Source organism: Alligator sinensis, unplaced genomic scaffold (genome assembly GCF_000455745.1).
Source record: "Alligator sinensis unplaced genomic scaffold, ASM45574v1 scaffold447_1, whole genome shotgun sequence".
Lineage (NCBI taxonomy): Eukaryota > Metazoa > Chordata > Crocodylia > Alligatoridae > Alligator > Alligator sinensis.
In genome coordinates this window covers 47,814-72,939 of record NW_005842123.1, presented here as the reverse complement: position 1 = coordinate 72,939, position 25,126 = coordinate 47,814, and the positions used below count along the sequence as shown (strand labels likewise).

The 25,126-nt window shown below is 42.0% G+C and overlaps 1 protein-coding gene across 1 annotated transcript in view; it reads right to left on the bottom strand.

Annotated features, from left to right (window-relative positions):
- Positions 1-25,126, bottom strand: part of SERGEF (secretion regulating guanine nucleotide exchange factor) — a 258,261-nt gene that overhangs the window by 192,129 nt on the left and 41,006 nt on the right. The window contains exon 9 of the mRNA XM_014520505.2: positions 7,295-7,458. Coding sequence (XP_014375991.2) covers positions 7,295-7,458 — 164 coding nt within the window. The remainder of the gene's footprint in view (positions 1-7,294; positions 7,459-25,126) is intronic.

Here is a 25,126-nt window from a genome sequence, read left to right as displayed (position 1 = left end):
TAGGGAAAGCTGACAAGGCAGGAAACTGATATCCCTTTTTACAAGAAAATTAAAGTGAACATCCTTATATTACCATTTGATCAATTTATCTTAAAATACCAATAAAGGAGACATCACGATAGTCAGTTTCTCAGAGGCAATCAATCTTGAGTGCCAAGTAGATAAAGCCCCTATGGATGGAAAAGAGAATATTATATTACTTGCCAATCATACTGAAAGACTACACATTCTTCTCAAATAAGAGTTGAGCTAAAATCATGAATTAATTCCAAATCACAACAGTCAGAAATAATACCACCTTTCACTTCAACCATGTAACACTCACTTCTTCTTGAACCTTTTCACTGTTCAACAACTCAGTAAACTAGTATCTCAGCAGTTCCCCAGCTCTTTCCTAGGATATGCTTGACTCAGACAGGTGATGTCAGTTCTATTTCAGACTTGAAGTCCTACAAGCTTATCTTTGCTCATCCAGTTTCCAGTGCTACACTGTTAATTTGTACCTCATTCTGAGAGAGATACCACCTGAAAGTCCTGCAACACATACAAGCAACAGAAATAAAGAGAACGTCTCTTTTCTTGGAGGAACAAGAAAACTACAAGAATACACATACTGTATTTTACTTGTCTTCTAAATAAAAGATTTCATTTAATCTATATAAAGTGTTAAATGCAAAGTAAAATCTAAACTCAAAAAAGGAACACAAAAGCATGCTTTCTCCTTTTGCCCTAAGATGCCAAAATGAAAAAGGACATCAAAATATACCAATGTATAGATAAAGGAGATAATGCATTAATACAGCTCTAAGAATTTGTGTGCGCTTTACAAACCTCAGTTAACTTTGTCCTGTACCCCCATTTTAGGGAAGGTATATTTTACATGTTCATTTCACAGGTGTGCAAATGAAAGCACACCGAGCTTAATGGACTTGGCCAAAGTCGCATTATAAATGAGTGAAAGAGCTGGGACCAAATGTTTTGATTCCCAGTCATCAGTTCCAACCGTAAGGTCAGTGTTTCCTGAATAAACTATGTTTGTTAAACCAGAACTATGGATTTATGGGTGTCTTTCCTGAAAGACTCTGAGTTTACTGGCAAGCCAGCATGCTCTAAAAGTCCAAAAGAGTTGGACTAGCAGTAATGTTTACATCTGGGAAATGAGCATGTAGAATATACCTTCCCCAAAACGGGGGTACAATACAAAGTTAACTGAGGTTTGTAAAGCACACAAAAATTCTCCCAGACTCACTGCACAGAGACCAAGTAACCAGGACTTGTGTCCATGAATGGTGTCATCAGGACAGGGCAAAATTGCCAAAGACATGCCACATCCACCAATCTGCCTTTTCCAATTAGGACCACATTATTTCAAAAACCAGCAGACTCCAAGAATGTAGGTTTAGAAGGCTTTTTTTTTTTATTCAAATCCCTTTTTAAAAGGTCATTTCTTCCACAAAGCCTACTCACTCCAAAGAAAGAAATGCAACCTACAACCTAATATTTATAAAATAAGATTGAACTCCACTTCTAATGAACTGTAGTCTGAGTTAAAAACTTATCATATTTTGAAAAGGTTAAAAATTTTAAAAGGCACTTTAATATATTATCTCTCTAAGAAATATAGCTATTTAATCAGCTTACTAATTCAGTTCTCATATACATGATCTCAAGAGCTAAGCAGTCATGTCTGACTGGAGAGCTGGAGCTACAGGACTTTTCTCACTGAGAAATATAAACCTCTTCTGTTTTCAAAAATTTACCCCAATATATTGGTTATAGCTATAAATATTTACAACATCCAATGGAACAAATAAAACCATGAGTCACACAAATTATACACAATTCAGTGGCTATGAATATGCTATCATGCCAAGTTAAAACTATGCTTAAAATCTTAGGAGATATTTATTGACTTGTAATCAGAAATCACAGTATAATAAACTACAAAAAGAGTACAATTTTCTCATATCAGGTCTTTTGGGTCAGAATTATTACTGTTGTACTTTGAAATAATAACCATAATAAAAACAATCAATTTCTCTTTATTCCATGTATAGGGATCAAGAACCCAAACTCCCAAGAGTGGAAGGCTGTCTCATACTGTGTCTTAAGTTTCTTTGCTTTGTAGCTAGAAACTTGTTAGCTAGATCATTTACCATACACAAATCAAGAAGAAAAAATGAAATGACTTACTGAAAACAAACCTTTTGGATTTCAAAGATGTATGGATAAATGGAAGAATCAAACTATTGCAGGAAAGAGCATAAAATTATAGCCTTATAGTCAAAATTCCTGCATGCTACCAAGAGAAAAGATCTCCATGCTGGCTCCACACACAACGGGACCAGTCAGAGAAGGATCATAGGACATGTACAGCATGCACAAGAGCTGCTACTACAGCCCATAGGCTATTCTGATCATGGACACACATACATTTGGAGCTGTTTCAAAATGGGAAGTTTCAAAAGAGCAGCAGCTGTTAGGTTCTAATTGTGTGTGAACAAGCCAAGAATGATTCAAATGCAGCAAAAACACTCCAACTTTAACACTGCTTCATCCAAAGCTGGAGAACATTTGCTACATTTGAATGGTTCTCAACTCATTCACAAATAACAATTAGAATGTAACAGCTGCTGCCCTTTCACAACTTCCCCTCTAAAGAGGACTCCAAATTACCTGCATCTATGCGACCTACTGGCCTTTGCATAGAGGCAGGCCCCTGCGCACTCCATTACTGCTGAGACTTGATGCAAAGGAGTAGATCAGGCAGACACAACCACATGTCTGATGGTGACAGCAGGTGCATGAAAACATTCAAATGAATCAATGGAAGTTTATTGGTTTAGTTGGAGCAGTTGGAAAACCTACCGGTAGAACCCTATAAAAGTGCTCCAAGAGTCGGCTGCATGCTCTGCACACAGCTTGCAATGCAGAGGGCACCCAGCCAGGTGACCCAGAGCACGCACGTCATGTGTTTTGTTGCATCCCTCAGTCTGCCTGGGGACAGCTGACAGCACCCAAAGGCACAGGTCGGGGTTGATTGGATATCTACCCCAGGAAACAACAACTCCCTCCTTACAACACCCTGCTTCTACTTCACAGCTGTCAGGCTTTCACAAGAGATCCATCCAGAGGAGTGGGCATGATGGCAAGGCTTTGCCCACAGTGTTGCTGGGGCTCTGGCCATGGGAAGCCCTGCCACCACAGCCAGAGTTCCCCCACCCCTCCCCAACAGCACTTCAAAGCTGGCACCTGCAGCCCCATACATGGGGCTGTAGGTGCAGGGCTCTGAATGTGCCATAGAATCTTAGAATTGTAAGACCAGAAGGGACCTGTAAGATCATCAAGTCTGGTCCCCTGCCATGGGCAGGAAGTTATTGGGCTCAGACAAGCTCAATGAGGTGCCTGTCCAGCCTCCTCTTGATCACCTCCAAGGATAGTGACTGCACCACCTCTGCTGGGAGTGCGTTCCAGATTCTGGAGACCCTTACAGAGAAGAAGTTCTTCCTTATATCTAGCCTGAATTTACCCTCTATCAGCTTATGTCCATTGTTCCTCATCCTCCCTTGAGGTGCCTTCCTGAAAAGTTACATGACCAAATCTTGGTGATCACCCCTGATATACTTGTAGGTGGTTATCAAGTCACCTCTCAACCTTCTCTTACTCAAGCTGAACAGGCCCACTTCCCCGAGTCTCTCCTTGTAGGGCCCATCCTCCATGCCCTTAGCCTTGCAGGTGGCTCTTCTTTGTACCCTCTTGAGCTTATTCATGTCCTTCTTGAAGTGCAGCACTCAGAGCTGGACACAGTACTCCAGCTGAGGCCTCAACAGTGCCGAATAGAGAGGGAGGAGCACCTTCCTGGATCTATTGGACACACATTGGCTGATGCACACCAGAGTTCTAGTTGCTTTCCTGGCAACCTCATCACAATGTTGGCTCATATTCATCTTCTGGTTGATCATAACCCCCAGGTCTCACTCAGATGCTGTGCCAGCCAGTGGGCCACCACCCATCATGTAGTTGTGGTGAGGGTTCTTCCTACCCAAATGAAGGACTTTGCACTTATCCCTGTTAAACCTCATCTGATTCCGTTTTGCCCATGAGTCCAGCCTGTCCAGGTCATCCTGGATCTTGACCCTATCCTCCAGTATGCCCACGTTTCCCCACAGCTTGGTATCATGGAGGACAGAAGCTTCTCCCCCAACCTATTCCCCAAACCAAGCAGTCTCTGGTCCAGGGAAGAGGTGGGAAGCATTACTCCCTCCCCTCCCAGACTGATCCTAGGGGGAATGAATCAGCAGGGCCAAGCCCTGGCCACTCCTTGCACTGGGGGCTCCGGTCTGGGAAGTAAACAGTGACAGATTTCCAACCCTAGTTCCCAGCCCTCAGCTGGGCAAAAGGGGTAGCATTTAAATCCCAGATACTGGTCAGGGGCTTATCAGCTGCAGGAATGTGGAGAGCTGTTGGGCTTTCTCATCTCCAAAGCTGACAGGAAGAGAGGTTTGGTCTGTGACTGAGCTGGAGACGTGGAGTTCAACCATGGCACAGACTGTCTCTCTGGAGGGAAGTCAGAAGTTGGAGCACTGCATACTGGGACAGCACAGGAGCTTGTATCTATCAAGTATACAACTGGTAGAAGCTCTGCTGGAGGCAATTCTACCTTGTCAGACGAGGAAGAAATTTCTACCAGGCCTGCCATTTGTGGTCCAGAAGAAACTGCTTGTATGCTTAGTGTTTCTACTGGTGGAATTACAATTCCACCAATAGAATTGTAATGCTTGCGACATACCCAGTGTAAAAAGCGAAGCATTTTTCACTTCATTGCTAATTTTGCTTTTCATTACGAAACTAAAGCTCATTGCTCAAAAAACCACCATCTAGAAGTTTCCTTCAATGAGATTCAGGCTAAGACAGAACATGGCTATACATGATGGCAATGCTACATTTCCAAAGGGAAAAGATCACTTATTCCCTTCAATTTAGTGAGAAATATTCACGTCCTATATAATGACCTTTTCTTAGTTGGTTTATTGCTTATGGTGAATGTTTGCTGCAAGGAATGACATACTGAACATATCACAAACGAGAGCTATTAAAATCAAAACATCAAACAAGCTGGGGAAGTATTTTGACAAGGAGGAAATGTTAAACCAGGTCTTTGTAATATTTGTTAGAGAGAGAATCTAATCAAGTCTCAGTCTATTTGTACTTAATCATCCTTTCATCTCAAGAGCAGTGGATACAAATGTACATCAGACACCCGATGAGTCAGATGGAGGCTCAACCAAGGACACCCTACACTACACCAAATCATGATAAATAATGCCTCACACAGCTGATCTCTCCAGGGGTTCAGTTTTTCTCAGTGGGCACATCTACATGTACAATTAATGTGACTGAATATACTCCAGCACATTTTGAGTTTATTTGCTCCTGGGCGCTGCGTTTACACGTGCGCCCAGGACCATATCATGTTGAGTCAGGTCAGAGCAGTCCCAGCTAGCAAAGGGTCCCAGGGGTCAACCTTCTAGCCTGAAGTTGTTCCAACCTGGCTCAACATGCTGCAGACGGGCTGGCTGAGGCATAATGGTGCTCCAGTGCAGGGCTAGCCAGAAGCTAACCCCCACACTGAAGCACCCTTGTGTCCCCAGCCAGCCCTGTCAGCATCTACACGTGCGCTGCAGTGCAGTAAATAACTCTGCATTCAGGATAGTACTTGTAGACACTGAGACTTTACTGTGGAGCTAATTAGTCAGCTCCACAGTAAACATCTCATGTAGACATTCCCAGTGACTTCTATTGCAGGTGGACACTCACTAACAATGTGCTGAGAAGAAAAGAATGCATATCTGCAATATAACTGTTTCACAGTTTAAAAATATGAGGCTTTATTACTGTGTGTGTCATAGATATTAACTTTGTATGAACTGAAGCTAACACGAAACAGAGCCTTTTAATGCTACTAGACAATCATTATTGCATTCTTCTAAGATTACCTGGAGCTTCTGGTATTGCTTTTGGTTTATTATTTAAATTTGAATAAAAAACAAATATGAGGTGTACTTATAATTCACATGGACAATATTTAAAATGAATACATGAAATAGAACCAAGTTACATTCCTTTCACTCACAAATCTTTGAAAACAAGGCGATTTTGAGGTGAGACTAATAAGACATGTTGAATATTAGCAATACACATTAGCAATTACCAGCACCCTTGATGAAGAAAGGAGAAGAACAGCCATATGACCACTGGCAAGAGCTTGCATAATAAGGATGTCACGCAGTATCATAGAAGCCTTTAATTAGCTCATCTGCTATTATGGGTTTATTTTCAATATTTTACATTATTTTATAACAGTTTAACTTAGTGTGGAAACAGTGTTAAGTATAGAGTGAGTTGGCAACACAGCTGAAGGGGGTGTAGCACAACCCTTTACATCCTGGATGTCAGCGAGCTTTCAGAGTTCACCAGCATGTCAGTGCAGGTCCTGCTGGGAACTCCACATGTGCCACAAGCTCTATAGGCTCACTGATCAGTCTTCACAGGACCTGCCTGCCCAGAGTCCCTGCTTTTAAGCAGCTCCAAAGCCTGCTGCTATTGGCCCTTCCCCTTCCTACACTCTGCATTGAATTTTCCAAGTCATTTGTTGACTGTTTAGCTTTCTCCCATGAATCTGACAGCTGTTTCATCAAGGCCTTTTTAGAAATGAGTTGACTGCCCTTTATAAAAGCACTCTGATTGCACTGCTATGTCCAATTTCTGCCAAATTCTGTCTCTTTTACTTAGGGCCTGATACAAAACCCAGTGAAGTCACAGTTAATGGGAGTCTTTTCATTGAGATCATCAGCTCCATTGAAATGAGAGTCTATTTGCCACCCTGAGTAAGTTCACTTTCCATTGGCTATGTTGTAGCATTTCTAGACTGTTTCAAGAAAAGCAACCGTGCAAATGGTTAAGTTCCTATCTCATTTGTTACCCAGGGTGATAGCAGCAACTATTTCTCCTTCACACTTGACATCTGAAAAGGACAAAATAAATTTGAAGCTGTATTTTTGCTTCTAATAGTTACAAGTTTTCTTCACTGCTTCTTACAAAGAACAAACTTGCTTCTGACTACAATGGTTAAGAAATCCAAATAACAGAGTTAAATTACATTCAGATTATCTGAAGGGAAGCAGGACATATTATTGCTGCATTTTGAAATGAGTTTTATCCAGAGATTATTCTAATTCCCACATGTCCAAAAGGAGAAATTCTAAAGCTTGAAGTAGGACACAATTTCCCTTACCTGAGATGCTCCAGTAAGGCAAGGCACAGGAACTGGGACATTAAATAACTGCTCTGAATGCTCTTCAGATATTCTGCACACCTCCTGCCTTTGTCCATCATGAACTGAACTTCTTCCAAGTTGTCCGTAGTCTGCTCTACCCCATGTGAAGACCTTGCCAGATTCTAAATAAAAACACACAATTATAGATTATTTCTCCATGAAGCCCACAGAGGGTCTGGATAACCAATTTCAAAACCAGAGCAACCTACTATATGTCCTACTTATTATCCTCTAATTCAGGGGTTCTCAACCTTTTTTCTTCCTGAAGCCCTCCTCAGCATGCTATAAAAACTTCATTACCCACCTCTGCTGTTCCCTGCACAGGAGAGGACCCCCCCAGCTCTCCAGCCCCACCTGCACAGCCCCGGGTGCAGCAGACAGAGCTGAGCAGTGGTGAGCCTTGGGAACACGCTCACCTGAGCAGCAACAGTGAGGAGCCTTGCCCACCCATAGCACCACCTACAAGATAGAAGCTGTAGGCTCAGGCAGGGCAGACCCACCTCTGCTCCTTCCTCAGGACTCGCCTCAGGCCTGGGGGACCAGGGTGGCTCCTCTCCACACCAGGCCAAACCAGGCAGACCCCCTGAAACCTGCTTGTGGCCCCCCAGGGGACCGCAGACCCCCATTTGAGAACCACTGCTCTAGTGAACACATGAAAGCAGCAATAGCAAAAAATGAGTAATCTGCTTTGTGAGATCTGGGAAGACAGAGGATTTTAAGGAGTAGCTAAATAATGTTGGCTTTGCTGCAATTATTGAAACTTTGGCAATTTACTTTCAAACAGGAAAACTGTGTCCCACAAGCCACAGATTGTACTTTAGATTGCCTCAGAAAACCTGCCTCCAGTATGAGTGGTACAGAATTCATACATATTTGTTTTAAAAGAGAAACCTTTTCATTTGGTTGGAGACGCACACAAAATAGCTTACATAAAAGTCCAAGATATTTTCCTTCCTTCCTAGTATTTGGCAGTGAAACATCCTCTGTCCCTGTATTTAACATAAGGTTCATGTCTTCTAAAGAGAAGGCACCTTCTGTCACAAACTTCTGTTAGCTGCAAAATAAGAGCTTCTTCTGCATGGTAAACTGGTGCTACAATCATTATTAGCCATTTTAAACCAATTGGTTTTGTTGACTTTCCCCCCACACCAAAAAAATAAGTTTAAATTAAATAAAATCAGCAGAATTTTAGATCCTTTCTATGCTATAATATATTGGATAGGTCTACAAAGCAATGTCATGCAGAGATATTTAAGCTAGCTTGGGTACCAGAACCTGTGGCACTGTAAAACAAATGAATGCTGATGCTGCTTGATGCATAATACTTTGCAGATATGTAGCACTTTTTCACCTTGAATTCTCAAAGTGCTTGCTAAACAAAGCTACCTATTGTTAACCTCATTTCTTCCTTCTACTGGGATGAATTAAAGCTCTATAGGTGGAAGCAGTCAGGTTCACCTGACCAGACTGCTTCAGGCTGTAAACAGATGTCTCATTTGAGGTGATTCTGATTGATTTGAGTAAATGCCCAGGACAAAAGGGCTTCCAAGCTGCACTGCAGCTCCTCTGACAGACGGCAGTCCAGGAGAGCAGGAAATCTGACAAACTTGTCCCTGGAATGACTGGCAATTAACTAGAACCAGGTGATATTAAGTTACAGCCATACACACCATTGTCCCAGGGGAAAAACTGTTAGCACATTCTGTCTCTCATACTTCACAGGTACAAACCTGTCCCTGTTTGTAGGATTCCAGGGCAAAGGCTTTCTCCTGGGAGAAATACTATATCCATTTACAGTATAGCTACACTGGGGAAAAATTCATTTGGGTTGGTTAATTCAGGTTAGAATACCAATGAAGTCAGGTGACTTATAACTTGGGTTAGGAATTCATACATGGAGAGCCTGGGACTGAACCTGAGACAATAACCTACATTAAAACCCAAAGGTGTAGACAGAAGAGCAGCTCCCTGTTGTAACTCATGGTGCTTCTGTTGGGTCCTAGGGGTTTGGATCCAGCTGCGAGTGGCTGCGAGCCTGCAGCTGCTCTATGCTCCTGCCCACTTACAGCCCCAGGGTTGTTTTTAGCATGGTGGGAGGAAGAACGGAAGCAGCTCATTCCAGCCAACACAATCCAGCGCCAGCTAAAAAAAACCCAGGCTGAACTCCCTCTGCTCCCTCCCACACCTCCCATTCTAAAGACAGCACCAGAAGCAGGGCTGAGGTGCATCAGCCCAGCCCTCCTCCTGGCTCCTGGCACATGCAGACACAAGTTACAAGAAGACTCTCCATTTTGGAGTGTCTTCATCTGAACCCTCATGCAAGAGCTTAGATTGTCACAGGATTGGGCCCTTTTAAAGTGGTCTACAGCTGTGCACTTGTGTTTGGTCACGGCTGTAGAGCATTTTCAGGGGCCAGATTGGGCGAAAATTGTAACTTCTGTCTGTGTCTCAAGTTACTTTGTTCTCACAGCCATTTTAACCCAAGTTCACAAACTCAGGCTTACAAGCCCCAGTTAGGAACCTGTTTGTTTGGGTTTTTGAGGTGGGGAGGTTTCCAGCATAGAGTGACTGGGTGAGGTTTTTCTGATAAATCACCAGCACACAAAATTTTGGAAAATCAGAAGGAACAAACTAGGCAGCTTTTATTTGGCGACTGTACCAAAGAGATGGGGACAGAGATATTGCCAGACTGGATTTTAACCTCTGGATTCTCCTTACAGACCTGACTCTTGAGTCCTGACCCCAGCCTTGCTTACTCTTGGACTTCACCTTGTAGATTATCCTTCAGACTTGGTAAAAAGGTTTCCGATTCCTGGCTCCTGACCTTGGCTTAGCATTTTGGCTCCTGATTTGTGGCTTCTGACTCTTAGCCCTGCAATTGCCACTCCATGCCCAGCTCTACCCAGTAGGCAGGCCAGTCTGGTGGACTGTGACAACAGGAAGTTTCACTCTACATACATTTGTGACAAAAGACTGTCTGTCTTTCTTGGAAATCTACTAATAGGGGACTTATTTTCCTTAGTTTGATTTTTTTTTTCAATCTTCTTCTCTCAGATCACCAAAAATACATCCCATAAACCAGTTCAGTTTACTTCCTCTAATACGGGTATTTAGAATTCTCCAGAATCTTTCAAAACAGTTTTTGGCTTGTTTGCCAGTATTAAAGAGGTAAGTCACAACTTTTATTAACAGAATTACTGGTTTCTCACACCACTGGAGCCTTGTACAAATTAAGGTAACCCATGATCAGTAACACAAGATTTTAAAGTGCTAAACTCAGTCTACAGTGCCCCTAGCTAAACACTCTAGCTAATGCCTTTTCAAACAGAACAGATCTGCCTAGAGTAGGTATATTGGTCATCATCTTTTCTTTATCCCTTCCAAAGTTTTGATGGATTTTTTAATATGCTTGGCACAATATGCCAAACCTGCTAAACATTTCCCTAACTAAACTAAACAAAAAGATGCCAAAGACCTTGACAAGAACAAGCTCAGCTCATCAGAACCAGCCTTAGGGCAAATGGTGCTCTGGGAGAACTTGTATTTTGGCACCCACTCCCTTCACCCCTTCATTTCAGAAATAAAGCTCTAATCTCAAAAGTGTTTTATAATTTACTAAAAACAGATACAAAAGTGGAAATGACAACATTCAATTCAATTTTATTCAAATAATAAATTATACAAGTCATAAAAGATAACATTATAGCTAAGTGACAAATAAACAAAACATTAAATTAAACACTAAACTAATACATAACAATAACAAAAAAACTTTTGTTCTCCAAGATTCCAAGTCTCAGAAGACAACCCTGCAGGCCTTTGCTGCTGCAAACTCTGATATTGCTTGTGACAGGTCTATATTTTGAGCCACAGCATTCTCAATAGACAGGGTGGCCAGCTCACCAGGTCGGTCATAAATATGTTTCTATGAGCTTCAACTCCAAGAAGTTCTGTTTGCTGTTTGCCACCAATACAGGCATGGTTAACAAGATACTGAGTGCTATCCATGTGTTTGGGATGTTGTCATGAAGTTCACTGTTGTAAATAAATTGCAGAACTTCTTGAGGAGTGCTACAGTCCTTTGGAAGTAGACTTTGGAGATAGCAAAGTTCTTCACAGTTCTTCATAGCTGAATTGATGCTTTTTATGACAAATGTGTGGGGCTGGTTTAAACATTAGATCAAAACCAAGATTTTCAGCTATTTCCTTAGCTGTTGTGAGAGGTCCTCCATACCCAACTTCTCTGTAGTTTACAATGTAGTCAGGACAGGCATTTATCAAATTTGTGAGGGCAACCATGTTGACATTTTTCTTGTTTTGCATACTTTTGCTCACCTCATTGACTAGAAAAACAATATTGTACCACTGCAGTGGAGACAACTCTGACTTCAGCAAGTTGACATTGGGGTGAGCACTTCATGATGGATACCAGCATCCGCTTGCTCCAACTCAGCCAAGGCGATGTGGGCATCATGGACTTCAACTGTTTGGTTTCAAACAACTTTAACAATTTCAGTTCTGCACTCTGAGGATGTTCATATACTGAATCATTAGTGACATTGACATGATCTGTGAAAATCTTCCAACGATGAACAGAGGCAGAGAACAGAATGTAGAACAAAACATATCCTGTTTTATCCTTTGCTCCGCTTTGACTCATGTTCGGTGGAAATTGAAATGACTAGGTGACCTTTCATGATGCACAAGGATCTGACATGTGCTTCCAATCATTTGACCCCTCAAATGCTAGGGATGACTTTGGATTTAAGTAAAAGCGTTTGCAGCAGAAACAGAAAACCTTGTCAGTGGACTCCAAGTAAAGCAGCCAGCGCCACTTTAGAACTTCACTATTTTCAAGATTTCTGTATAAAAATGTCATAGAAAAATGGTGATTCTGCACATCAAAAGGAATATCCATGTCCTTTACTTTTGGTGGATCATTGGTCACTAGCAGATCTCGAATTTTGGGTATCAGACTGGACCATAATACAGGACCAGAAATGGCATTGCCACTGCCTATAATGGGAATCATTTAATCTCTGTCACTAGTGGAATCATCATTACTCTGGTCCAGATGAAGAATTTCTGTTTTGTTTGGGTGTCTCTCTTTATCGTGTGATGATTCCTGGAAGTTGAATTGTGGATTATCTATGTATTTTTCATCTGATGTCTCCACTGTGACTCTCTTGCTACCATTATATGGGTTGCCATTAACAGATTTCAAGTATTTTTTCATCATGTCTGCATCCTTTATCATTGCAGCCATTCACTGAGCTATTTGTTTCCTCTTCTGGACCCTGACATTCTCTCATTAGGTATCTGTGACTTGTTTCCTTCCAAGTTTCATGACCAGTGAAAATTAAAATGAGCATCCCAAAACACCCTAGCATTTGTTTGCAAAGGGTCATGGCTAGTGAAAATTGAAATGCGCATCCCAGTACATGCTTGCAAGGGTCACAGCCAGTGAAAATTAAAATTAGCGTTCCAGCTCTGGCCCCAATCCTGCTGCCGCCACCGCTGCCAAGCAGCCACTCCCCTCCCCCAGGTGGTGCAGCTTTGATATAAATTTCTATTTAGGCAGCCCATTAATGACCCATTATTCTTTACTTCAGCTCCCTTAGCTACCTGAATAATAGTACCAGAGCTGCACTATGCTGCCCTCAACCCCCGACCTGCAGAGCTGCACCACACCACTAGCACCCCCCTGACCCTGAACAGATGCCACACCATCTACCCCTAAGGCCAGCTCTGCAGCTCATAAAGGAACATTTTAGAAAATGAACAATTAAGAGTTGCTGGTCAGGACTGCACAACTTGAAGAACGTCCAGCAGGTATATAGTATATCCCAACACACAATCTCATTTGTTGGTAATCTATAATCATTGAGCTATCCCAGCAAATATTCCTAGTAGAAACACAGATTATAACAGTTCTTGCTGATAAAAATGATGTCAGAATAATACAAGCTATAGTGATTGTGATAATACTGTACATAGAATCTCCTGCCATACAAACTGTGAATGCTATTTGATAATGGGGACTCAGTATGCAGAGAGGTGGTTATCCGTGTTAAACTGAAGTCAGACAGAAGGTAGGGTAGGGTAGCATCTTAGAGACTAACTGGTCCCGAGAGGCAGGGAGCTTTCACAGGTCCCACCATACTTTATCAGATGCTGTGTGCATGTCTGTATGTGCAAATTCCATTTTGAGCCCAGGCTTTGTCTACTGTGTCAATTATCTTTTTAGCTCCCTCATGAACTGAAATGTTTAAGGGTAGCAACACAGGTCTAACAATGAGGGTCATCAAATCTTAATTATCATCTATTCACTGAAGCACTCTTAGATAAAGACTTAGCTACCACCCAGAAGAATTAGTCTGCTGTTTAATAACCAGGTAGGGAAATAGAATCAATTCATAAAGCTGTTCAAAAGTCACCTTACAAAAACAAAGCAAAACTGGTGGTTATAAAAGAAAGGGTCCTGCACCAGCCTCTTCTGAAAGAAGAAGACAATAGAAACAGAAAGGCAGTTTTAGAAGTCTGCAGTGGCAAGCCCCGCCAGACAACACAGCCCATGTGAAGCTGTGGGTGGCAGCAGTAGGTGAGGGGCTTTCTCAGCCGGCTGCTGGTGCTTTGGGAGGGAGAGATAGGCAACAGGGTCAGGGACAGGTTTAAACTTTAAGTTGCCTGTTATCTCCCTCCACCAGCACCTGTGAACAAGCAGCTAATTGCCTAATTGACGACTCATTAGGCTGCCTGCTGTTTTCCTCTTTAACCTCATAGGCTATGGCAGGAGTGGGCAAAATGCGGCCCAGGAGCTGGATGCAGCCCGCCAGGACATTCTATCTGGCCCACAGGGCCCCTAAAAAATGTAGAAAATTAATATTTATCTGCCCTGGGCTGCCTGTCATTCAGCCCACAATGGCTTGCCAAAAATCAGCGAGAGTCCCTCTGCCAAAAATAACTGCCCGCCCCTGGGCTAGCGGCACTAGTTCCCCCTTGTCCCTCTCCCTCCTCAACGCCTCACTCCCTCTCTCCTGCCTACCCTGCCACCTTCCTGTTCCTGAGGCACTGCAGCGCTTCCCTTCCCTGCCAGATGCTAAACGTTAACCAGTAATGCATTACCGGTATAAATATACTTATTTTTTAAACATTTAATCTTTCACATAACTAAAAGAGGTAAATGCAGGTGTGTGTTTTGTTGTTTAGTATTTTAGGATATGTTTGCAAAACCAGTTATATGCCATAACTATCAGTTGTCCCTGGCAAGGTGAACTGTAAATCAGAGTTACTAGCACAAAAGATTGGCTAGGCTGTCTTAATTTGGAAGGTGGTTAGTTCTTATCTTCTGTAGAAGACAACTCCCTAATCTAGTTCCTACTCCGATGAACGCTCGCCACCCCCAACTCTCATAACCCTCCTTTTCTTTGCTGACCGCGTTTCTGTTTCAACAGAACGTCCCCTGCCACGGGAGGTTTAAACATCTGCTTTTTCCCTAAGAAATCCTAACAAAAATTGCATTAGGTTACTATAGATAGTATGTGCTCCATAAAACATTGGTCTAACTTTCAGCAATAATAGAGTTTGGTATGAGACAGACACCACAGCAGGGAAAAGTTCCAGCCCAAGAAGTTAGTCTTGTCAAAATTAGAAACACTGGAATGTGATGGAAAGTGGTAGGCATCCTTAACAAGTGGTGCTTTTACTGTGCTACCTGTAATATACATGATATTTATAAATGGTCTAAAAATACTTGAGAAAAATATTAGTCACATAGAAAAAGGGGGCTGAATTATTTAAGGTTTGAGGGTGATATAACAAAGAACATTAGTCTAAAATTAGAAAAGAATTTATCATTCGAAGTCAGCAAAACTTTCTGACTGCTAGACAATTAGACAACAGACCATGAGGGCTAAAGAAAGTTGGATTAAAACTTGAGATGCCCAACAGTGAACTAAGTAAAAAGATTTAGGAGATGCAACATTGCAACTTACATGATAGTACAGAGTGCACAACCCTACACAACCCCAGAACTCCACTCCAGTTCTATCAAAATATTAACACCGCTTAGTAAGATCTTGAAGCTGCACAAGAAAAGCCCCTGTACAGCAAAGCCCTTAAACTACTCCCATGCACATATGAATAGTCCCACTGACTTTGTTGGGAACTATTCACATACTCCGAGTTAAACAAATGCTGTGTCAGATCATGGTTGGAGTGTTTCACACTTTGCAGGAATGAATACCAAGTGAGGGGTCATGAAATGAAACTAGGTACTAAGGCCATGTGTAGACCAAACAAAGGGCATGTGTGCAAGACACTTTAAAGTAGGTTAAATGCTTTTGCACCGTTTTAATGGTGTTGCTGTTTGCATGCATTGGTGGCATATTGTGCAGTAATTCAAGCTGCTATAGCAAATTTGGTGGCATAATGCACCTTAAATGACTTGGGGTGCAGCAAACTAAAACTCCTCCAAGGAGTTTTAGTTTGCTGCCCTACAGCCACGGAGCTCAGGAGCTCTGCAGAAAGCCCGTGCAGGCAGCCTCGCAGCAACCTGGGAAGTCAGGCTCTGCCCAAGATCTTTTTTTTTTCCCTCCCCTGGAGCCTGCCTGCCTGCCTGAGCTATGCAAGGGCCTGGTGCTTCCCTCCATGGCTGTGGTGTCCCCAGGACTGCCCAAGCCGGATACCTGGGGGTGGGTCCCACCTGGGGGGGGCCGTCGCTGCCACAGAGGGAAGCACTAGGCCCCCCCACAGCATAGGGACCGCTTTCCCCACCAGCAGCTCACCCTCCCCTCCCTGCCACCAGAGACGCAGGCAAATTCGGTTGTGTGCACAACACAGGGGTTTAAAGGGCCCTAAATTGAAGCAGTGTTTTTATAAACTCACCACTTCAACTTAGGGCCCCCATTTCATCTACTCACATCCTATGTTTAAAACTAACAAAAGAAGTTCTTTTTCAAGTGTGGAACTCACTGTCACCAGATGTTATGGAAGAGGACTGTTAAGCCAGATTTAAAAAGGGATTGGATAAACTCCTGAGTAGCTATTGAGCATGGGAGTTAGGGATACAACCTCTGAATTAGAACTTCCTAGACCTTAAATGCTGAAGGCTGCAAGTGAGAGAAGAACAGTGGGGAAAAAACCCTGGTCTTATGCAGTTCACTCTCCATTTCCACACCCCCTCTCTGCTCCTGTGTGACACAGGATACTAGGCAAGTTGGACCTATCATCTTGACCCAGTAAATGACAATTCTTATGTTAAGGCATGGATCAGGCCCATTCTTTCTAACATGTCACTAGCACATCAAATATTATACATTAGGAATTGCCCCGGTCCCGATAATTTAACTATGTTTCTCCATCTTCATCCATGTTTTTATCTTGTCCCCCTCAAAATTACTATTATATTTTCCCTGTCTAACCTATCACTTGAATTAATACATCAGTAACACAGACTTTGGTGATTTGAATTCATTTTTTAAGCTGACAGCCTCCGATACAGCAGTAAGTTTGTCTTTGGCAAATCACATAAAGACGCATTCAAGTGCTTTGCCAAATACAGATTGATTGAAGCAAGTGTTAACGTGGTTGCCAAATTGGGACCTATTTTTCACCAGCAGCTGAAACCCATGAAAGTTCCTCTAGTTTTACTCTATGTCCTCTGGCAACTGCAATGTCACCAAGAGAGAGAAAAAAAAGTTGAGAAAGATCTCAGAAATCAAGCTCTGAAAGCCTGCAGTTTTGCTTATAAACCTTACCTGTTTCTCTGTCTAACACTGTACCCTTCACCATACTTCCCTATTCTCTACTGTCGGATTATAAAGATATTACTTTTCTCTTTTAGTCCTTTCCCAATCAATCTATCCAGCCATGTGAAGCACTCAGGTACAACTATAAATAGAGTATTCATTTTGGTCCTGTACATTTAACATTGTACATTGAGCTGACCCATTTTTATAAAAGAGAGACAAAGAGAAAAGTAAATATGCTTATTTGTTTTACCTCACGTCATTCATTTTTGTCTGAATTACAGATTTCACTATTTTACGATGACACAATAATCACATTAGCCCCTTTCCCTGACATCTCTCTCTCTCAAATATCCAAGATGCAACATCCAGTCCATCTCTAAGCTACTGTAATAAATTCCACCCTGTGAATGATATATGAAAAAGTTTAATCTATATTTATCATAACTCATAGACGCAATGAAAGTCTCAATCACACTAAAGTTTAACTTTTTCAAAACTGAAATGGGGGGTTTTCTCTATTTATCCATTTCTCTCATGAAAATGCACAGGTGTCTACACACAAGCTGAGGTGTTCCACGTGAGATCTGCTGTCAAACCCTTAGTCACTTTATATTAATTCCTTCTATGATTCATAAACCTTGTGGCACAGTTCTACATGTACAGTTATATAGTCTATATACTTGTGTACGTCTCCAGTACTTTTCTTGATGTTTTATTTATAATACCTTAATTTAATCCATTAAAAACGTACACACAAAAACAAACCTAGAAGCTGATGGCTTCTACTTCCTCTTTGCTTTTACTCAAAATGCTTGACCATCTATCTTTTTATCCTTCACTTCACAGTTTAGAACCTGGAAATTCCACCTTTTCTTGCTGAAAGTGTGCATCTTGCTTATAGGAAATTAAGGTTATCCTATCAAATTCAGTATATGGAGCAGAAGATATTTTACCACTTCATGGACCTAGTGAAGGTCCAGAACTGTATCTTTCTCCAAAAAAGAAAAAAAAAAGTATATGGATAGTTACAAGCTGTAGCATACATTTTGATGAAAAGTTTCAAAACCCAATGTCATAATGCTGGTGAAATTCCTTTGTACTTTATTGAACAATTGTGCCTCAATAGAAGTTTTGCAATGGCAAAGTAATGTTGAAGAGGGCCAAGAATTAAGACGACAAAGTACCCTGTTGAATAACATGATAGTGGTAATGGCAGTGTCACTAAATACATTCAATTTACCAAGCAAATAATTGCCTAACCCTGACTGTTTTACCTGCACTCGCCTACTGATCTCTTTCTATCAGGGTTTTTGAACTATTCCAGACCTTTTCACAGCTGTGGACAGGCTCCATTATTTTGCCTTTATTTTTAAATAGTAGAATAACGTTTCCTCCTTTGCCTCTGTACTTAATGCTGGTTCATGACTTAGAATGGGCAATATTCAGTCTATGGGATTTTTCACATTATTGAAGTCAATCCTGTGTTTAAATGATTTGCTGAATCAGAGAGTGATTACTGTCTTGCATGATTGTGTCTTTAAAATGTAAAATGCCTTGTCTATCCAGCATCTCTAGAGATCCAGTAATGTCAGGGGGGAGGTGAGGAAGGGGGAGGGAGAAGAAAGGTGAGATGTGAAAACACTGTAAACCTTGTTTTATCTATAGCCTCATCTGACACAGAAAGAAAAATTAAGTTTGTAGGAAATGGGGGGGGGTAAGGGGGAGGAATAAAGATTTTGTGTAAAATCTAGTTAAAAGTGAACTACTACTGAAATCAGAATGACAGGTGGGCTTGTCTGCAATAAACATGGCTGTTTCTGCAATGTCTTCACATTAGTCCACACCATCAGAAAGCAAAACCTGGAGGTTACATTTAAGCCACCTCTTACACTCTGCATTCATTCTGCAAACTGCAAAAATTCCCTCTTCATTTCTCTCCACTCCTGATTATGGAGTCATGGCTCTGCCTCACCAGCTGTGTTCCGGCTCATTTTAAAATCTAACTATGATGCATATCGCACTTTTAGACTTTTAATAGCAATGTCTTAAAATGCAGATTGCTGTCTAAATTTAGTTACATAATTAAAAACAAATCTAACTCATCTGTATGCCAGCATACAAAATTGCGGTATTCAAGGTTCAATAGAAGGCTTGACTTTTCATCTAAAAACAACTGTGTCCTAACCAAAGAGTAGAGAAGAAAAAAATCAAAATGTTATTTTGTGATGTCTCTGAATAAGCAAAGATGCATAAAACATTAAGCAGCTATGGAAAATTCAATCTATAAATGCATAATAGTATACCAGGGGCTTACTGGTCTGTGCACTTCTGCAAATGAATTCAGCACTACACTACCAAAGTCGTATGAGTCATACCTGTTCCCTGATATTCTATATTTATACCTGCTTGCCCTTCTTCTGCCCTCAGTTCTGTGCCTTCCTCCATGCAGCCCCTGTGTTATGCTGGAAACTCCCACCATCTCCTTTGTTCTTGTCCCGGTGAAAATAACCTTCCAAAAGGCTTCTGAGATGATCTAATGTTGACTAGCTGCAGCTTGAAATCAATGTGACGCTGTTTGTTCTTACCAAGTTGGTTGCATCCCAGCTCCTAGTCATTCTCTATATGCTGACTGCTTAACCAGTAAGCCCTTTTGATGTGAGAGCCAGCTCTTCTTACCTTGCTAGCCAAACACATTATGGCATCACCTAAAGAGTATTACCATATCTTCTCACACCCAATGTGCCTCAGAATAAAATACCTTGTTTTTCAAAGACAGAAAGAAGAAAAAAAATCTTTCCCTGTAGTAACTGATAGTAGCAGCTAGGGAGCCAAGCCTGCTCACTGTTCTGTTCCCTGTGGATCAAGTGCTGACTTTCTCTTTTACCCAGTTAGGGGCAGAAACTTCTGCTACTATATATCCTTGCACATAATGTAAAAGGTGCACACTGTATGCAAGAAAAATATGACATATGAAGCAGTAAGCAACTGCCAAACTGTGGATCACTGTGTATGTGTGAGAGGTCACCAGGACCTTTGATGCATACACCTAGGAAGGAGTATGGAGGAGTGGAGGCAGCCCAGAACTTCCATCCCCGCTTCGACTACTAAGATGGAATCCAAAGGCCAGACTGAGTCCAGACATTTGGTGCCCCAATAGCAGTAGTTATGTGCACATCTGGGAACTGAACCTGGGTTATCCACGTGGCAGAAAGGATTCTACCACTGAACCATAACATCAGGGGGGCATATGAAGAAAGTGTACAAATTATGGATAGGAACATTGAATAAGTCCAGGTTTGCTAGAACAATTGCTTCTGGGAATTGTTAACTATGGCCCCAATCTTGCAAACACATGCATTTGATTAACTATAAACATATAAGTAGACTCATCAACTTCAGCACCCCAATATTTTCCAGGAAAAGGCATCTGACTTGAAGAAATAAACATCAAGTGAAGGTAACTCTGTTTCCAAAGTGGTGGCATTTGCCTTGTCCACCTACTGAAGCATGTGGTAGAGGAACGGATATAGGTGTTTAATAATGCAAGCTGACAGAAACAGTTTGTGAACACAAAGCTCAGCACCTAAAAGAAAGCTGGGACCAATGAAGGAGGGAGTCCTTCCTTTCCTTCCCACCCCCCCTTCCTTCCCCAGTCTCCAGCTGGGGTTGAAGTTATGCATTTTCTGGTTCTTTCTTCTTCCTCTAACTTACATTCAGAGCTTGCTAAAACAAACATATTAACAGAGTATTTTCAGAGGCTTTTAGCATACTGCGTGCCATGAACAGACAAAGAAGACACGGTTTTCATTGTCTTGCATATCACATGTGGGGTTGGGTTTGTTTAACTCCTTTTTAAAATACTGAAAAATGGGAAGCGTCATGATATCAAGAGAAATAAGTAGCATGAGGAAAACAAATGCTTTAAAATCACCACTCCTGGGACTTCCTGAGTAGTTTCAACTACCATATTCTGCAAGAGGAACCAAGGGCACTTAGCATCTTATAAACACAGACTCTAAAATGTACCTATAGCTAAACAACAGAGTACAGGAGTTTTGAGTTCCTATGAAGAGAGTTCCCAGATTTTCCCCTTCAGGATTAGAACCATGGTCTAGATTTGCAATTGCCCTATCACCAGTACGTTGTACCAGAAACCAACCAACTGCTACAGCTGCCTCCATGCCAGTAGCTCTCATCCTAAGAACACCACCAGATCCATGGTCTACATCCAAGCTCTACATTACAGTTGTATCGACTGGGATGCACACCTTAATAATCTAGAGTAGGGATTCGTACAGTTACAGTACAATCCTAAAAATTGTAGTCACTCAGATCAACAGAGTCAGATTCAGACCCCACTCCAATCTACTACAATACCACCTCCAAGACAAGGACAATGGAATTCTTTCGTTGTCATATATGGCCCCCAGCTTGAATACCTCAGACACATCAATGATCACCACCCACTTACAGTCCATCTCTGATGTCTACAGTAGACTGACAGGGTGATCCCCATATGCAAGAACGAATGAACGCCAATCTGACATCAACACCGGAGGGACAAACAAGCCTGTGGCAGTACACTTTAACCTACCTGGACTCTCCATCACTGACCTCAAAGTGACTGTTCTTAGCCAACAAAACTTTAAAAATGAACCTAAATGGGAAATTGCAGAACGTGAAATCATCTACAGACTTAATTGCCTTAAGCATGTTCTAAACGAGTCCAGGATTGGTAGATACACCATTACCTGGATTAGTTTTTATAAGCCCTGACTGAATTAACGATTTTGTTTCTCTCTCCCTCCTATCCACCATGCCTTTCTCAGCTCTGCCCCCTCCTTCTTCCTCCCTGCTTCCCTACCCTTTATATTCTGGTCACTGTTTTCTATTTAGCAGCTCTGCTTCCTGAAGTCCCTTTGTAGCATCTGTTGAAGTAAGATCAAAGTAATATCCTCTATAATCCTGACAGTATAATAGAGAAGGATGGTGAAGGATACAGTGTCAGACAGAGAGACACATGGAAGGGTTATAAGCAAAATTCTGCAGACTTTGAGAGCTAGATTTCTGAGAACTTTCTCAACTTTTTTTTTCTCTTGTGGGGACATTGTAGTTGCCAGAGGACACAGAGTAAAACTAGAAGAGTTTTCATGGGTTTCAGCTGCTGGTGAAAAAGATTGGTCCTAATTTGGCAACCACATTAGCACTTGCTTCAGTCGATCTGTATTTGGCAAAGTATTTGAATGTATCTTTGAGTGATTTGCCAAAGACAAACTAACTGCTGTATTGGAGGCTATCAGCTTAAAAAATAAATGCAAATCATAAAAATCTGTGCAACTGAAGTGCAAATTTAAGTGATAGGTTAGACAGGGAAAATATGATTGAAAGGGGCAAGATAAAAACATGGATGAAGACAGAGAAAGAGAGTTAAATTATCTGGACTGTGGCCATTTTTAATGCACAATATTTGATGTGCTAGTGTCACATTAGAAACAATTGGCATTTGTAGACATGTTTGCACCGCAGCACTGGGTGCGGTGCATGCAGTTGTGTAACCAGCAAAATGCACATCAGCAGTGCCGTGGCAAGGAAGTTTGGCACCTGAGGCAAAGCCTGCAGCAGCAGCCAGCCCTCATCCTGTGCACAGATCGGGGAGAGGGAGGGCACATGCTCCCCGCCCCCCATGCTTGCCCAGGAATGCATGTAGCAGTGGGAGCCATCTTCCTCCCATCCCAGTACCCCCCCCAGACAAGCCACTCATGGCTCCATCCCACGCCCTGCCTCAGCTGCGTGGCAGCTGTTGGCATCCCTTCACTTCAGCGCCCGGGGCATTCGCCCCGCTTGCCCTGCCTCTCCTTGCAACAGCACTGCGCATCAGCACTGAAAAAATAGTGGTGACACACTTTTGAACTAAAACACCTTGGAGGCGTTTTGTTCAAAAGTGCACTGCCGCCATTTTCTGCGCACTGACGCACATTTTGCTGCTTATACAACTACACACAATGCAGCACAGTACATGTCAGCTCGCATGTGGAGCAGACTCAATTAATTGAGTCTGCTCCAACCCGCTGGATCTCCAGTGCATTGCGGGACAAAAAGGTATGTGTATAAATGCCCAACAGGCCTAATTCATGCCTTAAAAACATAAGAACTGTCATTTACTGGATCAAGACCATAGGTCCATCTTGCCCAGTATCCTATGTCCTACAGGGGCAGACAGTAGGTGAAAAAAGGGAGAGTGAACTGGGTATGATCAGGGCTGGAGGGGACCCCACAAAATTATCTAGGCAGAATCATCCCTAACTAAACCATCCCAGCCAAGTGTCTGTCTAACCTGCTCTTAAAAACTTCCAAGGATGGAGAATCCAGTTTCGCAGTTCCAATGCTTGACCACTCTCACAGTCAGAAAGTTCCTCTTAATCTCCAAGCTATGGTTCCCCTGCTGAAGTCTGAGGCCATTGCTCCTACTTCTGTCCCCTACAGCACACGGAAATGCCCATCTTCTCCTTTCTATAATCACTGTTCAGATATCTGAAGACTTTTCAAATCCCCCTTCAAGTCTTCTCTTCTCTAGACTAAAGAATCCTAGTTTTTTCAGTCGTTCCTCATACATCATGCCTCCCAGACCGCCAACCATTTTTGTCACTCTCTACTGGACTCCTTTCCATCTGTACACATCCTTCTTGAAATCCAGGAACCAAAGCTGGACATAGTACTCCAGGTAAGATCTCACCAGTGCTGAGCAGAGTGGAATAATCAGTTTTCTTGATCTGCATGTTACATTCCTGTTAATATAGCCCAGGACGCTCTTGGCTTTTTTTGCAACAAGAGCACACTATTGCTTCATATTCAGCTTAACATCCACTGTAAATCCAATGGTCCTATTCTACAGTACTGCAGTGTAGCCAGTCATTTCCCAGTCTGTATTTGTGCATGTGATTAGCTTGTCCCAAGAGCAGGACTTTGAACTTGTTCTTTTTAAATCTCAGCAGACTGATTGCAGACCATTTCTCTAGTCTATTCAGGTCATTCTGGATCCTAGCCCTACTCTCTAGAATATCTGCAACTCCATTCAACTTGGTGTCATCCATAAATTTGCTAAGCATCCACTTGATCCCATCATCCAAATCATTAATGAAGATATTAAATAATACTGGACCTAAGGCAGACCCCTGAGGAACCAAACCTGATACCTCCTCCTTCAAACTAGACATTGAGTCATTGATGACTACTCACTGGGCACGTTTACATGTGTAATTAACGTGACTGAATAAACTCCAGTACAATCTGAGCCAGAATAAACTAATCCTGATGTCACTGTATACATGTATGTTTAAGTGTAGTAATTTACTCCACCATTGGATAATACCTGTGTCTGATGGGACTATCCTACACTAGAGTAAATTAATCTACTGTGCCCTAATTGCGGTGCTGTAGACAGTGATGCTTTACTGTGCAGTAAATTAGTCTACTTTGCAATAAAGTACATATATACACATACCCACCGAGTACATAATCCAACCAGTTATGTATTCACTTACAGTACTCTTTTCTAGTTTATATTTCCTTAGCTTGTTAATAAGAACTTTGTGAGAGAGTGTCAAAAGCTTTGAAAAAGTAAGGAATATCATGTCCGCTGATCTCCCTCCAGCCACAGGGCCTGTTTCTTTATCATAGAAAGAATCAGGTTGTTCAGGCATGATTTGATTTTGGTGAAACCATGCTGGGTGTTCCTGATCACCTTGTTCTCCTCTAGGAACTTCATAATTGATTCCTTAAAGACATGTCCCAGATACAGAGGTCAGGTTGACTGGTCTGTAGTTTTCCAGATACTCCTCCCCCTTCTCTTTGCCCTTTTCTAGCCATCTAGGACCTCACCTCCAAAAGTTCTCAAAGAGGATAGGCAATGGCTCTGAAATTACCTCACCCAGTTCCTTCAGTACCTTAGGATGCATCCATTATAACCCTGCTGACCTGAAAGCATCTAGATTCTCTAAGCAATACCTAACCTGTTCTGCCATTACTCTAGGCTGTTTTT